This window comes from Pseudochaenichthys georgianus, chromosome 17 (genome assembly GCF_902827115.2).
Source record: "Pseudochaenichthys georgianus chromosome 17, fPseGeo1.2, whole genome shotgun sequence".
NCBI classification, from domain to species: domain Eukaryota; kingdom Metazoa; phylum Chordata; class Actinopteri; order Perciformes; family Channichthyidae; genus Pseudochaenichthys; species Pseudochaenichthys georgianus.
Genome location: NC_047519.1, coordinates 35417797 through 35433122, shown reverse-complemented (window position 1 = coordinate 35433122; position 15326 = coordinate 35417797). Strand labels below are relative to the sequence as shown.

The 15326-nt window shown below is 42.9% G+C and overlaps 2 protein-coding genes across 3 annotated transcripts in view; one reads left to right on the top strand and one right to left on the bottom strand.

Annotated features, from left to right (window-relative positions):
* The first annotated feature begins 1795 nt into the window (after positions 1 to 1795).
* LOC117461829 (zinc finger protein 250) lies at positions 1796 to 4731 on the top strand. Of its 2 annotated transcripts, none has more exons than XM_034103794.2 (5): positions 1796 to 1888; positions 2011 to 2233; positions 2310 to 2419; positions 2760 to 2844; positions 2927 to 4731. In XM_034103794.2, exons 2-5 carry the CDS (start codon positions 2020 to 2022, stop codon positions 3841 to 3843), a joined length of 1326 nt encoding a protein of 441 aa, XP_033959685.1. In that variant the 5' UTR covers positions 1796 to 1888; positions 2011 to 2019; the 3' UTR covers positions 3844 to 4731. The 2 variants fall into 2 exon arrangements, with proteins under 2 accessions (XP_033959685.1, XP_033959686.1); XM_034103795.2 differs by having other exon boundaries at positions 1806 to 1888; positions 2008 to 2233.
* A 4020-nt stretch (positions 4732 to 8751) lies between these two features.
* The window catches only part of tesk2 (testis associated actin remodelling kinase 2), a 48496-nt gene continuing 41921 nt past the window's right edge, over positions 8752 to 15326 (bottom strand). The window contains exons 12-13 of the mRNA XM_034103793.2: positions 9975 to 10499; positions 8752 to 9683 (exon numbers count right to left, since the gene is read on the bottom strand). Of these exons, the coding sequence (XP_033959684.1) occupies positions 9370 to 9683; positions 9975 to 10499 (839 nt within the window). The 3' untranslated portion in view covers positions 8752 to 9369. The remainder of the gene's footprint in view (positions 9684 to 9974; positions 10500 to 15326) is intronic.

The following is a 15326-nucleotide window of genomic DNA, read 5'->3' as shown; positions in this document are numbered from 1 at the left end:
ATGTGGTTTGAGCAGAGTGGTGTTTTTTGGCACAAGTTAGTTGGCATCAGTGTTCCATATAGTTTGTAATATTGTATCGGAGATAATATTAATAATAATATATTTTAAAACATCGTGTTGTTGATAGTCTTTGATAATGTAGTTAACTGAGGCATGTGTGGTACTTTGAGGCTGTACCTGTTGAATGGGCATAGTTAAAATAATAATAATAATATATTAATTTTATATAGCGCTTTTCTGAACCCAAAGACGCTTAGTTGTCTAATAATGCCGATTTGTTGGTACAGTAGTCCATTAATAAATGGTTGTGGCTTTCACCCTTTTCTGATACACTATCAATTAGACTTTGTTAAGAAATAGATTTTGGTCGTAATACTCCAGAGGATACGTGCCCTATTAGTGCTTTGAATGGTTTAGGCCCAAAATACATTTCTGACCTCCTGCTAAATGATGAACCATCCAGATCTCTCAGGTCTTCAGGGACTGGTCAGCTTTCTGTCCCCAGAGTCAGAACTAAACATGGAGAAGCAGCGTTCAGTTATTATGCTCCAAATATCTGGAACAAACTCCCAGAAACCTGCAGGTCCGCTGCAACTCTGACTACTTTTAAATCCAGGCTGAAGACTTTTCTTTTTGCCGCTGCTTTTAATTGAACTATTCACATCTTAAACTGCACTGTAACTTTTAACTTGTATTTTTTCTTTTAATGTTTATTTTATTATCTTTTTAATGACTGATTTTAAATGCCATTTTCTTAATGTCTTTCGTTTTTTGTAAAGCACTTTGAATTGCCTTGTGTTGAAAAGTGCTATATCAATAAACTTGCCTTGCCTAGTGTAGTTGCTGTTTCTTTTAGAACTGGGCAATTTAATCTTATTATTATGGCTTACAACTGATGAATGCTCTATTATAGGTTAATTAGTTCGCCATTAATAACAAATAAACCCCTTATAAGGCTGAATCACTAGAAAGTGGTACAGAGTGAACATTGCATGTATTTATTTTTGGCTCTTTATCGATGTATAAGCTTATTAATGGCATGTTGATCATGGGGATTTTATGGCATTCATTTTTTTTTTTTATGGTGATTAATTTGAATGTTTTATGTATTTTTATTGTCTTATGTTGTATCTTATCTTCTATTTGTATTCCACACACTATTTTGTCTTCTCATTTTGCTGTAACTCCATCATATACCATGTTGATCTTTGTTTTTAATCTGTAAAACCCACTGAGACAAACGTGTTTTGTGATATTGGGCTATACAAATAAAGTTTGATGTTTGAATACATGGCTTTCAATGTATTGAAGGTGACGTCAAGTTACGGGCATTATACTCAATGATTGAGAACTATTGAAGGTAAAATTGTTGTATGATTAAAATGTTTAAAATATATTGTTTAATTAGCAACTTGGACATAGTTGCAAATATATTTAGTCACCTGAATTCATCGAGAAAACGTGAGTTCCAGTTTCAGCCGCTGGAGTCAAAGTGCACATGTTGTCCAATATTTACGGTATACAGCAAGTGACGATCAGGTGACGTTGCTACGGTAACCTCGTTTTGTATTCCAGTACGTCCCTAAGTGGTGGAAATCACTACAAAATAACACGTTAAAAAAGCATAAACATGATTTTTCTTGTGTCAATTGCATATAATAGTAGATGTGGAAGTGTTAAGTATAAAAAGATGAATGATTATGTGTGCAACTAAAGCAGAAAGGGAGTGACACCGCCCGTGCGAACCGCGGGGGAAATAAAACAAGCGACTCTCTCCCTAACAACATCCGCATAAGAAATATACACAAAGCTACAGTGTGTTTCCCACTGCTTTGTAAAGCGATTTGTACACATTCATTCTATTTCTGAGTAACATCTACATCTACAGGTGAGCTTATTTATTTGATTTCTGACTAAGAAACGATTTGTACACATTAATTATATTGCGGAGTGACATACTGGTATCTAAAGGTGAGCTTATTTATTTATTTATTTATTTTGACTAAGAAGCTGCTGAACATGGAGCACGGCGGCTTCCAGAGCCAGCTGCTGTCCGTCCTGGAAGTCCTGTCCCAGGCGGCCGTGGCGGAGATGGACCGGCGGGTGGAGGACGGCTGCGCGGTGCTGCGGCTGGAGGTGAGCCGTAGTCGGAGGGACATCGAGCTGCTGAAGAGGAGGAGTGAGGGCATGGAGGCCGAGCTGAGGAGGACCAGGGCGAGAGCCAGGAGGAAAGGTGAGGGTAGTTACACTCCCAGGTGTTAAGTTGTTATCTGTAGTTTGTGCTTTTAACATGTATTCTTCTTCATCAGTGTGTTATCCTCCAGCAGCTGACAGATTCTCCCCTGGTGTTAAAGTAGTGTTGAACAGAGAGAGACAGCACACAGACTGGGAGGCTGAGGTTCAAAGTCCAAACCAGCAGGTATGAACAATGCAAAGTGTCACTTTTATTGTTTATGAATCTGCTCTTATTGTTCATCAAGTGATCATCAATCCCAGTCATTAATAAAATGCCTCCAACAGTTTCACAGGGCCAAATGTTATGTTTAAATTGCTTGTTTTGTCTGGCCAATATATTATATATTGGAATATGTTTTTTTATTTGGACTTAAACAATGAATTGATAACCAAAAGCGTCTTGATCAATTTATTTATTATTTCTTTGGTCTTTCTCCAAATGACTACAAAGCATTTAATTGTAAGGATTGTTCAATTGACTTGATGTATGAAGTGTTAACTAACAGTGTATTAATGTAACGTAGAGCCTGGTGTTGCAGTGTGAAGACGTAGAGCCGGCTGATAAACCCATCCTGATCAAAGATGAGAGTGCCGAGGAGGACAACCTGAGTGAGTTCAAACACTTCCTTACTTGCCAACTTTATACATGTAGAAATGTATTTAACATTCTTTAACATCCATCCATCCTTAGTCTCTGAAGTGGAGCAGCCTCCGTTTCTCCACGCCTCCGAACATCCCCACGTGGACAGCTTTGCAGAGCGGTATCACTCCTCTGAGACTCCGGCAGACCCCGGACTTCTGGTTTCCGTAATAGACGGATACGACGCTTTCCCAGAGCAGCAGCTGAGCACACGCCAAACTGAGGTCGAGCTCGTCGTGAAGCAGGAGGAACAACAAGCTGACGAGAACGAGGCTGCTCTTGAATCAGCCCACATATTTGAGGCAGAGGAAGGAGACGGACAGCTGTGGTCGACCAATCTGTGCAGGGACGACGTTGGTCCGAGCTTCTCGTACGCTGAGCATCACTTTGAGACGAATCCCTCGGTGTTCCCGTCTGCATTGGAAGACATGGGGCCTCAAATGCACCCTGTCGGGAAATCACATCCAGTTACAGTGAACGCAGCACGAGTGAAAAGACGAGCAAGGACGTTTGGATGTAAGAGAGCACAACAAGACGAAGGACACTTATCTCACAATAACACCGTGGATCAGAGTTTGATTCCTCAGCACTCGCAGCATCAGCTCAGAGACTCGGCCCAGAGCGAGGATGTGACGCCTCCGAGCACAACGTCTTCGTTCCGCAGTAACTTCGGCCTGGCGAGGAGGATCAGGACGCCGTGGAGGACGGGCATCGGAGAGAAGAGGTACAGCTGCACGTTCTGCAACAAGATCTTCATGAGGTTCAGTCAGCTGAAGGAGCACCTGAGGAGCCACACGGGGGAGAAGCCCTTCAGCTGCGTGCAGTGCGGGCGCAGCTTCACGAAGCAGTGCAACCTGATCCGGCACGCCGTGGTGCACAGCGGGGAGAAACCCTTCCACTGCGCGCTGTGCGGGAAGAGCTTCACGCAGCGCTCCAGCCTCAAGTCGCATCAGAAGACGGCACACTGATGATAATAACACTAATAATAGATTACATGTGTATAGCGCCTTTCAAGGGACCCAAGGCCGCTTTACACGGTGCACAAACAAACAAAAGGGGCAAATAATAACGTAAGACATGTAAATCCTTTTTTATTTTAACTAACGCTGTTGATATATCGTGATTTTAAGGGTGACAACTGGCCGGGGACAACAGCTGGAAATGAGCCATGTTGGCTAAAGCTGCCCCTGTACTGTTCTTTGTGACAGTTGATCAATGGGGACTGTCCACGACACTATAATGAGAGTAGGAGTGGAAGCAGGGGGACTGCGATGGGTTAGGAGTCAACCACGGAGATCACAGGGGGGTATTTTATAAATCCTGTGTTCAGTTACTTCCATGTTTCTTTAAACATCTTGAACCTGGATCTTCAACGTTGGATACAAAAAAGTTGGGTTATTTGTTCTCCATTGCTTTGTTTGTAGATGTAAGGGAAACTTCTGTGCAGCAGCGGGAGTCACCGACTCAGGAAGGAGACACGGTAGAGCAGGAGCTTTGATGTCAAACACTGATGGTTTATTAGGAGCTTCGGCCGGAGGATTCACATCACGAGTCACAGCAGCCACGATCTGACCGCACGGGAGAGTTGCCACGTCAATTCTGAAGGACTCTACCCCGGACCCGTGTGTTTAGCTAGTTCAGAGAGCATCATCAACATGCTGCATAACAAGATAGAATCAGCTGAGGCCAACAGGCAGGAACAGGGAGACCGAACACGGAGAGCACAGCAGCCAAGGTTACGAGGTGTGTGTGCTCAGTCAGGACAGTTTGAACTGATAAACTGGGTCAAAGTTATCGGCCTTGGAAAATGTTCCCCAACAATAAACTGTTTTTTATTCTTTGTCATTTTGATGCAAGATACTAGTCTGGAATCATCATTTGATAATCAAGCGAGTAGTTCTGTATTCAAAGGTTCATCGTCATGTCATATCCACAGCTACGGTAATTATGTGATGTATGGAAAACTTAGATGGCAGGTTCCTCAACAGCGCAATTACAAGACGTGCAAATGGAAATAGTGCAAGCTCAGGTGTTGAATAGTCTTATGGCCGGTGGGATGAACTGTCCCTCAGTCAGGTGGTCTTTGTATGGTCCCAAGTTTAACTAAAAATCATAACTGGGTTTAATTTAAGTTATTTCCTACCAATCCAGGCACTAGCGTCCATTTGTTGTTATTGGACTCTTTAACTTCACATGTCGGGGCGGTGGTGCGAAGTCCATAGGGATTGGCTTGGCAACTGGAAGGTCACCAGTTCAAGTCCCGGAAAGACCAAGTGCTACCGAGGTGTCTCCACTGCTCCCCGGGCGCCGTACATAATGGCAGCCCACGGCTCCTAACACTAGGATGGGTCAAATGCAGAGAAACCATTTTGTTACATAGTACCTGTACTACGTAATGACAATAAGTTCAATCTTCAATGGGGTGATCTATCATAATGACCACTTAAGTCTGTTTTTAAGTATTCACTCGGTACCTCCTAACTTAAATATCTGCAAAAAATGTCGGTCAAAGATTGATTTCGCTGCCTGAAACTGGAGGGAAGATACAAATTAACGTTAATGGTAATAAATATTATATCTGATTTGTAGAAAATGCCTCAAAGCCTCTGGTATGGTCTATTAAATGTGAATCTCCCTATTTAGAAAGGCTCAGTTAAATAAGCACTGAAGGAATGCTCTTATCATGGTGGTCTTGTTAACTACAATATTAACACTGCTAATATTTTTGTAACAAAAGACATCTTGTGTATACAAATCTTTGGAAAAGCACCAACAGTAATCTTGTCCCATTATATTGTAAGAGTGCTTTGTTTGACATGTTGGGTTGTTGTGACATACAGTGGGGCAAACAAGTATTTAGTCCTCCCACTTAAAAAGATGAGTGAGGCCTGTAATTTTCATCCTAGGTATACCTCAACTATGAGAGACAAAATGAGAACAAACAATCCAGAAAATCACATTGTCTGATTTTTAAAGGATTTATTTGCAAATTATGGTGGAAAATAAGTATTTGGTCAATAACAAAAGTTAATCTCAATACTTTGTTATATACCCTTTGTTGGCAATGACAGAGGTCAAACGTTTTCTGTAAGTCTTCTCAAGGTTTTCACAAACTGTTGCTGGTATTTTGGCCTATTCCTCCATGCAGATCTCCTCTAGAGCAGTGATGTTTTGGGGCTGTCGCTGGGCAACACGGACTTTCAACTCCCTCCAAAGATCGTTGCCCGGGCGGTGTGTTTGGGATCATTGTCATGCTGAAAGACCCAGCCACGTTTCATCTTCAATGCCCTTGCTGATGGAAGGAGGTTGTCACTCAAAATCTCACGATACACGGCCCCATTCATTCTTTCCTTTACACGGATCAGTCGTCCTGGTCCCTTTGCAGAAAAACAGCCCCAAAGCACGATGTTTCCACCCCCATGTTTCACAGTAGGTGTTCTTTGGATGCAACTCAGCATTCTTTCTCCTCCAAACACGTCGAGTTGAGTTTTTACCAAAAGTTCTATTTTGGTTTCATCTGACCATATGACATTCTCCCAATCCTCTTCTGGATCATCTAAATGCTCTCTAGCAAACTTCAGACGGGCCTGGACATGTACTGGCTTAAGCAGGGGGACACGTCTGGCACTGCAGGATTTGAGTCCCTGGCGGCATAGTGTGTTACTGATGGTAGCCTGTGTTACTTTGGTCCCAGCTCTCTGCAGGTCATTGACTCGGTCCCCCCGTGTGGTTCTTTGCTCACCGTTCTTGTGATCATGTTGACCCCACGGGGCGAGGTCTTGCATGGAGCCCCAGATCGAGGGAGATTATCAGTGGTCTTGTATGTCTTCCATTTTCTAATAATTTCTCCCACAGTTGATTTCTTCACACCAAGCTGCTTACCTATTGCAGATGCAGTCTTCCCAGCCTGGTGCAGGTCTACCGTTTTGTTTCTGGTGTCCTTTGACAGCTCTTTGGTCTTGGCCATAGTGGAGTTTGGAGTGTGACTGTTTGAGGTCGTGGACAGGTGTCTTTATACTGATAACGAGTTCAAACAGCCATTAATACAGTTAACAAGTGGAGGACAGAGGAGGCTCTTAAAGAAGAAGTTACAGGTCTGTGAGAGCCAGAAATCTTGTTTGTTTGTAGGTGACCAAATACTTATTTTAATTAATTCATTAAAAATCCTACGATGTGATTTCCTGGATTCTTTCCCCCCATTCTGTCTCTCATAGTTGAGGTGTACCTAGGATGAAAATTACAGGCCTCATCTTTTTAAGTGGGAGAACTTGCACAATTGGTGGCTGACTAAATACTTTTTTGCCCCACTGTATATGTGGATATACTTAATAGGAAAAAGCAAAGATAAATACTTAAATTCTAAGTTATTTGAAGTAATTTGACAATAAGGAAGTCACGTGGTTAGGTGTGCCCATGTTAAACCAACCGAAGATCTTAAAACATCTTTTTATTTTTGAGTGCGTTGAAGAATCGAACGAGACACAAAGAGAACTCAGAGCAGTTGTTGTTATTCGATCAGCAAAGACATTTCAATCTGTATTTATCAAGGCAGGTAACACAAACTTTTTACACAAATATACAAAGGTAAGACATTAAAAATGTTCTCATAAATATCAAAGTAGATCCTTTATACTGTAATACAGTGTCATAGAAAGTTACATTGGTTGCATAGAAAAGTAGTGACAAGTAGTTCAGAGGAGATCGCTGTACAAGTGCATTTAGATCCTATCGAAGAGAAGATCAGCAGAACGTAACGAGAACATGTTCAACAATATAGATGTATAACGGCCATTAGATTACACGCTGAAGACCGATGAGACCGAGGGAGGGCAGGAGAGTGTGTCTGAGATGTTCACTGGAGTGGATTTAAGAACACAGATTGAACCGATGGTCAACGGCTTCAACATTAGAGTGCGTGAACATCTGTAAGAGATGTAGCTTCAGATCGGAAAAGGGCTTCAATTAGAAAAATACACATTTCGTTCGCTTTCAGGTAGAAACTCAAACAGGTGCATTTACATTTTAGATACTAAATACTATTCGGGTTTTGCTCACAACAAAGTGGAAAACTTGACATCAGAAACACCTGAATGGGCTTTTTACTTTGAATTCAAATATGATTAATCCAACCCGAGCTGTATTCTGTGAGGCCGAGTCATCTGTCTCCGTTGAGTTTTTAGGAAGGACATTCTCAGTTTGCCAATCGAGCAATAAAACATGTAGTCTTTAGTCTGAGTTCAACATCATGACATGTTGACCTCATGTATGAGGGAGGACGTATTGAAGAGTCCGAAAGCCTCTCCTCATCCATCTGCCCGTCTTATAACACTGTGTCAGGACACGTGAGCAGCACCTTCACACTTTAAGTCATCTTTATTATAAGTTTAATTTCCATCTCTAGTCAGTACCTACTTTCTGCACGAAGCAGCTTAAAGGGAAACACAACATTAAGGGGTCAGAACAGCACGAGGGCAAATTGAACTTGATGGGGACCTTGGAGACTGGACAGCATTCTCTCTCTCTCTCTCTCCCCCTCCCCTTGAATTCTCTCTCCCTCCCTCTCCCCTCCCCTTGAATTCTCTCTCCCTCCCTCTCCCCTCCCCTTGAATTCTCTCTCCCTCTCTCCCTCCCTCTCCCCTTGAATTCCCTCTCCCCTCCCCTTGAATTCTCTCTCCCTCTCTCTCTCTCCCGCCCTCTCCCTCCCCTTGAATTCCCTCTCCCCCTCCCCTTGAATTCTCTCTCCCTCTCTCTCTCTCCCGCCCTCTCCCTCTCTCTCTCTCTCCCTCCCCTTGAATTCCCTCTCCCCCTCCCCTTGAATTCTCTCTTTCTCCCTCTCTCTCTCTCTCCCTCCCTCTCTCCCTCTCCCTCCCCTTGAATTCCCTCTCCCTCTCTTTCTCCCTCTCTCTCTCTCTCCCTCTCTCTCTCTCTCCCTCCCTCTCTCTCTCTCTCTCTCTCCCTCTCCCTCCATCATCATCAGGCACTCGGTTATTATCCCTTGAATTCTCTTATTATAATCCGCCCACTGTCTCAGAGGAATATGGGATAAACATTTGTATCTGGAACACCGGAGGAAACATGTTTCAAACACTCACAACACGAGGGATCTCCAAAGCCCCCCGTCAGACACGAGACACCAAATATAAGAAACCTTTAGAGGACGAAAAATCATCTCACAATATTAAATATAAACAACCTTTTTCAAAAAAATAATCTCTATGCCGAGCGTCCATTATGCCGATGAAAGCTTCGTCTCTGTGCTAAATGGAGACTCCTCCCCCTATCGCCCGGGTGACGGGGAGTTTCATTATAACAGGCGTGTGAGATTTACTCCTTTCTATTATTCGTCTTGAAATGTGTCGGATGTTTCAGTCTACTGCCTCCATGTCCTCCATCCGGGGGTATCCACCACACCCTTCCCAGCACCTCCACCCTGTGTGTGTGTGTGTGTGTGTGTGTGTGTGTGTGTGTGTGTGTGTGTGTGTGTGTGTGTGTGTTTACATGTGTGTTACAGGGGGCAGGTGTGCGTCCCCCCCCTCCTCCAGGCTGCAGGAGCAGTCCATGGCTTCTCCACTGTTTCTGTCACAGCTGGGGACCATCGGAGACCAGCTCTCCCCCAACTCTTTCCCTTCCTCTTCGTCCGCCTTCCTCCCCTCCTCTTCCTCTTTCTCCTCTTCCTCCTCCTCCCCTCCTATCTGCCTGCAGTAAGGTGGGATCTCGACCACGACGTATTTCTTTGCCCAGCTCGTCAGCGCTGCCTTCTGCCGGACTTCATTTCCCATCAGGCCTGCGTCAGACCTGAAGTTAATTGCTAAAAGGGAAGAAATGAGAAAAGAGGGAAACAGAAAAGAGAGAAAGGGAACAATCATTATCTAACGTTGTCATCGTTCATGAAACAGCTTCCCACTTGCACCAACTGCCAAACAAATGACCATCAAAATCGGATGCATTGTATAAAGATCTGTGTCGCTCAAAGAAAGCCATTCTTATATTTTAGCTCGTCACAAAGGTCCAGTGTGAATGTTTGAATGTTTAATGAATGGTCCAGCAGCTGTGTGTGTGGAGGGGCTGGGCAGGGTCTTCAGCGATGGAGAGCGCTCACCTGGCGGCTGGCTGGAGGAACAGGTGACGGAGCCGTTGTTGTTGGAGCTGACGGCGGCTGCGAGGTGCTGGAAGACATCCGAGCGGGGCAGCTGGGGGGAGACGGGCACCGAGTGGCACTGCCTGCCTGGGAGCTGCTGCCAGTAGTAGGACGTCCCCTGAGTGGCCCCCCCAGGTCCACTAGCAGACGGCGGGTCACTGAACACACTCCCCGGGGGCGAGTGCAGGTCGAACACCAGGTCGAACACGGACTTGCTGGGAACGTCGTAGAACTTGATCTTCCCCCCGCACAGGTCCTCGCGGGCGGTGAACGGGTTGATCTTGCGAGCTTTGGAGGCCCGCTGGGGGGCGGGGGGGGTGTAGGACGGGTCCTGGACGTTCACTTTTCTCCCCGGTTTGCAGGAGAAAATGTCGGACTGGCTGCGGCTGAGCCAGATGTTTCTTCGGGGGCGGGGAGACTTCTGAGGGATTTTATCATCCTGGAAGCCCAGGGGGTTCAGACGCTTGAAGCCCTGGATCTTCTCACCTGGAGAGGGGAGACGGGCACGTTTCAATAACATAACATTTGTAAAAAATGATAAGCTGTATTTTATTCGACTGTAGAGTAATTAATTGTAATCTCTTTTTTTATTCTTATCTTAATCTATTCCTGGTCTACTTATCTCCACATTTACTTGAACATCGTTCACTTGCAACATTTTTGCACTATTTCATTTCTATTTATTTTTCGTCTTGCACTATTTTTTATTGTTTCACATCTTATATACATTCATGTTGCATTGTTGGAGGAGATTGGGACTTAAGACTTTCATTGCCAAAACTAAACGGTAGCTATTGTGCATTATGACAATGAAGCCTTCGAATGTTGAATCTGTTTTAGAGTGCTCCAAAGGAAAATAGAGAATCTAATGTAGCCACTAGGTGGCAGTACAGGCTGCATCCGTAGACTGAAGCTCCAATATTTCCAAAGGCACTGGATGAGGTTGTGTTATGCAGAAAGGTCCTCCTGAGTGTGGTTGGACCTTAATGTTCTCATACATTCTAAATATAATTTGAAATAGTGAAGGGAAGGAAATGAATATGATTGAAAGAAAGATTAAAAAAAATGCTTGATGCCATTGTTATAAAAAAAGAAAAATAGCAATAGAAGTGGATAGATATAACAACAAGCTAACCAGGAACAACTTTTCATTTATTATCTTCCTCTTAAATCTCAAAGCCCTGATGCACTTCCATCTCATTTGTGTCAGGAGTATTTCAATTATTTTTCGTGACTCGTGAGGAAATGACCAAAAATGTAATCCACCAACATATTTGGCCAAAGGTTATTGTGATGCAAATACATATTTCCCAATGAGAGAGACAACCTGGTTTTCAGGAAACGCTGATCACAATCAGGGAAACGGAACAAAGGAGAAGTCGAGTGCGAACTGTCAGATTCAGGCCGTGTTTACACACATTATAAACTACATGAGAGATGTTCACTAGGGATGCTCCGATCAGGGGTTTTGGGGCCGATCCGATCATAGGGTGGGTGGGGCTATGGGGATCTTCCATTTGAAGTGATGCTTAAAACTCAGTTAAAGAGCCTGTGACAGCCTCCCAACTGTTGTGCAACGAAATATGGGGCTACTAGTAATCGTGAACCGTCAGTTTAAAAAAGAAGGTGCGATACCGTTCCGATAAATATCAACTCATTTTGAAGTTCTGGGGGAAGCCGGAAGTGACGTCATTGCGGGAACGCTTCACTGTGCGGCGGCGGGAGAGCCAAACACGGACAAAGTGTGTTGTCATGCGTAGAAATGGTGAATTACTGAGATTAGGCACGTTAATAACGTTTTAATGAAGTTGACTACAGTATATTCATGTGTGCCAGTGCTTTCATGTCAATTCGGCGACATAAACATAAATGATCGTGGTGAAGATGATGATTACATTAGGATTAAAAATCGGGAGTGAGCTGCTGAATTTCCTCCCGTCGGATGTGATATAAAAACAAATCGATTATTTTTGTGGTTGTAAACTCAAGTGGATGAAACTACATTTATTAGTGCTTTCATGTCAATTCGGCGAACATATGATACATTAAATGATGAGTGAGGATGATGATTAAAAATCGTTTGTTTGAGCCGGTCTGCATTTCCTGATGAAAAAACAAACCGATGCTTGTTGTAGTTGTAGTACACCAACATGGATTAAACGTGTGGTTTTTTTACCACAATGTTGGGGAAATTAATGGATAAAATGCACGGATTATTATTATTATTATTCCCACTCCGATCGGGACACTAGGTCCACCGTTTCCCCGCAGCGAGGCTCCCCGCGTTGACAGTTTACGTGGGCTGGGTGCAGTGGCGGACTGGCCATCGGGACGAATCCCGATGGGCTGGTCGGATAAGTCACTAGCACATCCCCCACTCCCCCCGTTGACAATTTACTAGCGGTACCGAAGTGGGCCGGTCGAGAGTCCCGGGATGATTTTTAGTCCCATTCCACCACTGGCTACATGACCATATGATCGCCCATATTGACGCACCTCATTCCTAAACTTCTAACAGATACCAGGGTTCTTACCCCTTTTCCAAAGTCAAATTCAAGCACTTTTCAAGCATTTTCAAGGTGCATTTTCCAGCTTTTCCAGCATCTTACAGCTGTTGTAAATTACATATTTATATACACATACTCAAATGATTATTTCCCTACCTCACATTAAATCAGATGTTCTTTATGCTATAAACAACCAAATGTGTGTTTCGTGATAGCATTCTACACGAGGATGAACAATTAAAGAAAAGAAAACTAAGTTTAATATTTCAAAATTAGTGATCTGTACGTAGACTGGGCCTCCCATATAACCTGGCTGAGCCGATATACAACAATCAGCCAAATAACTTTTCAAAACATTATTGATTCATTGTCACCACTACAGTTCAGAGGTACATGGTGTACTTATACTTCTCTACAGTTCAGAGGTACATGGTGTACTTCTACTCCTCTACAGTTCAGAGGTACATGGTGTACTTCTACTCCACTACAGTTCAGAGGTACATGGTGTACTTCTACTGCACAACAGTTCAGAGGTACATGGTGTACTTCTACTCCTCTACAGTTCAGAGGTACATGGTGTACTTCTACTCCACTACAGTTCAGAGGTACATGGTGTACTTCTACTGCACAACAGTTCAGAGGTACATGGTGTACTTCTACTACTCTACAGTTCAGAGGTACATGGTGTACTTCTACTCCACTACAGTTCAGAGGTACATGGTGTACTTCTACTCCACTACAGTTCAGAGGTACATGGTGTACTTCTACTGCACAACAGTTCAGAGGTACATGGTGTACTTCTACTCCACTACAGTTCAGAGGTACATGGTGTACTTCTACTGCACTACATGTATTTAACACATTTAGTTACTTCACAGATCTGGATGAATGATGTGAAATCTAATCAAGTGTTGAATCAGACTTTAGTTCCACCTGGAGTAAATCCACCAGCTACCCTGCAGTCTACAAAGTCATTCAAACTAGCTGCTCCTTCACCAGCTCTGAGAACACTTTGATGATCAATCATTATAAAACATATCATATATATTATTCTGAAATGGACCAATCTGCACAACGACTACTTTTACTGTCGCTACTTTCACTATATTTTGATGAGAATACTTTTCTATTTTCACTTGAGGAACATTTTGAATGCAGGACTTTTACTGAAACAGAGTATTCCTACACTCTGGTACTTCTACTTTTACTAAGTACAAGATCTGAGTACTTCTACTTTTACTCAAGTACAAGATCTGAGTACTTCTACTTTTACTCAAGAACAAGATCTGAGTACTTCTACTTTTACACAAGTACAAGATCTGAGTACTTCTACTTTTACTCAAGTACAAGATCTGAGTACTTCTACTTTTACTCAAGTACAAGACCTGAGTACTTCTACTTTTACTCAAGTACAAGACCTGAGTACTTCTACTTTTACTCAAGTACAAGATCTGAGTACTTCTACTTTTACTAAGTACAAGATCTGAGTACTTCTACTTTTACTCAAGTACAAGATCTGAGTACTTCTACTTTTACTCAAGAACAAGATCTGAGTACTTCTACTTTTACACAAGTACAAGATCTGAGTACTTCTACTTTTACTCAAGTACAAGATCTGAGTACTTCTACTTTTACTCAAGTACAAGACCTGAGTACTTCTACTTTTACTCAAGTACAAGACCTGAGTACTTCTACTTTTACTAAGTACAAGATCTGAGTACTTATAATTTCACTACAAGATCTGAGTACTTCTACTTTTACTCAAGTACAAGATCTGAGTACTTCTACTTTTACTCAAACAATATCTGAGTACTTATACTTTTACTCAAGTACAACATCTGAGTACTTATCCACCTCTGGTTGTGTATTAGTCTGAATTGTAGCCACGCAGAGCTGCATAGAAATAGACTCACAGTGGTAACAAGTGGAACATAATATTTACAATGTGTAGAACAATGATTGTAGGTAATGCTGACGACTCAAGACTCCCGACTTATACATCTTCAAAGGAAGACTGTGTTCATTCTACAAGTACATGGGATTAAAACAAAATGTAGTTTTACTATAATACTTCAATTTTATATAAAAGATAGTTTGTTTTCATGTTTTCAAATAAACAAAGTCTTGGCTTTCAGAATATTAAACTTGTTTCGGCAAATTCAGATGATAAATACAGCTTTGAAGCTTCGGCATGATTACAAGCGGAGAACGGAGTAATGTAACGTCAAGCAGGCAGAACAACAGCCGGTGTTTCCCCGGTACACAAACGCAAAAATACACAAACACACTCGCGAGCTTCCCCCAGACCAGTAATACAAACGAAAATGTGTCTTCGGGTCAATGTGTCTGATTTCGATAGAGCAAGTCTCATTTGGTTTAGGCACGAAACATACAGTCGAAATACATCGCTTTCAAAATCGCTCTGTGTCGAATCAATAGATTATATTTCATGACGATAACACGAAATGCCGTGAGAGCTTCGTCCTCTGAACACCACACGATGGCGACTGTAACGCACATACCATAGGTACGCTCCTCTGAAATGATTGTCCCCTGCAATTATTATTATCCCTCAATCGAGTTCGCTATTCAGCTCGCTAACGTTAGCTTAAACAAACGTAACGTTAGCCTAATCTAAAATGCTCTACTACGGCGTACCTTTCATGTGGCTCGTCAGCGCAGACTCTCGCATCGTTATGTTTGCAAACTTTGCAGGAGGCTACTCGTGGGCTTGACCCTCGTCTTAGCCATGGCTTGTATTGGTCTTCTGCTAGCCAACGCTCGGTGAAACGGCAACCTCCTGGCA

Excerpts from the sequence above, each read along its gene's own strand:
- LOC117461829 (XM_034103794.2), top strand. The coding sequence starts at position 2,020 with ATGGAGCACGGCGGCTTCCAGAGCCAGCTGCTGTCCGTCCTGGAAGTC. Across the intron at positions 2,234-2,309 it reads GGCGAGAGCCAGGAGGAAAG|TGTGTTATCCTCCAGCAGCT; the intron begins GTGAGGGTAGTT and ends CTTCTTCATCAG. Across the intron at positions 2,845-2,926 it reads TGCCGAGGAGGACAACCTGA|TCTCTGAAGTGGAGCAGCCT; the intron begins GTGAGTTCAAAC and ends ATCCATCCTTAG.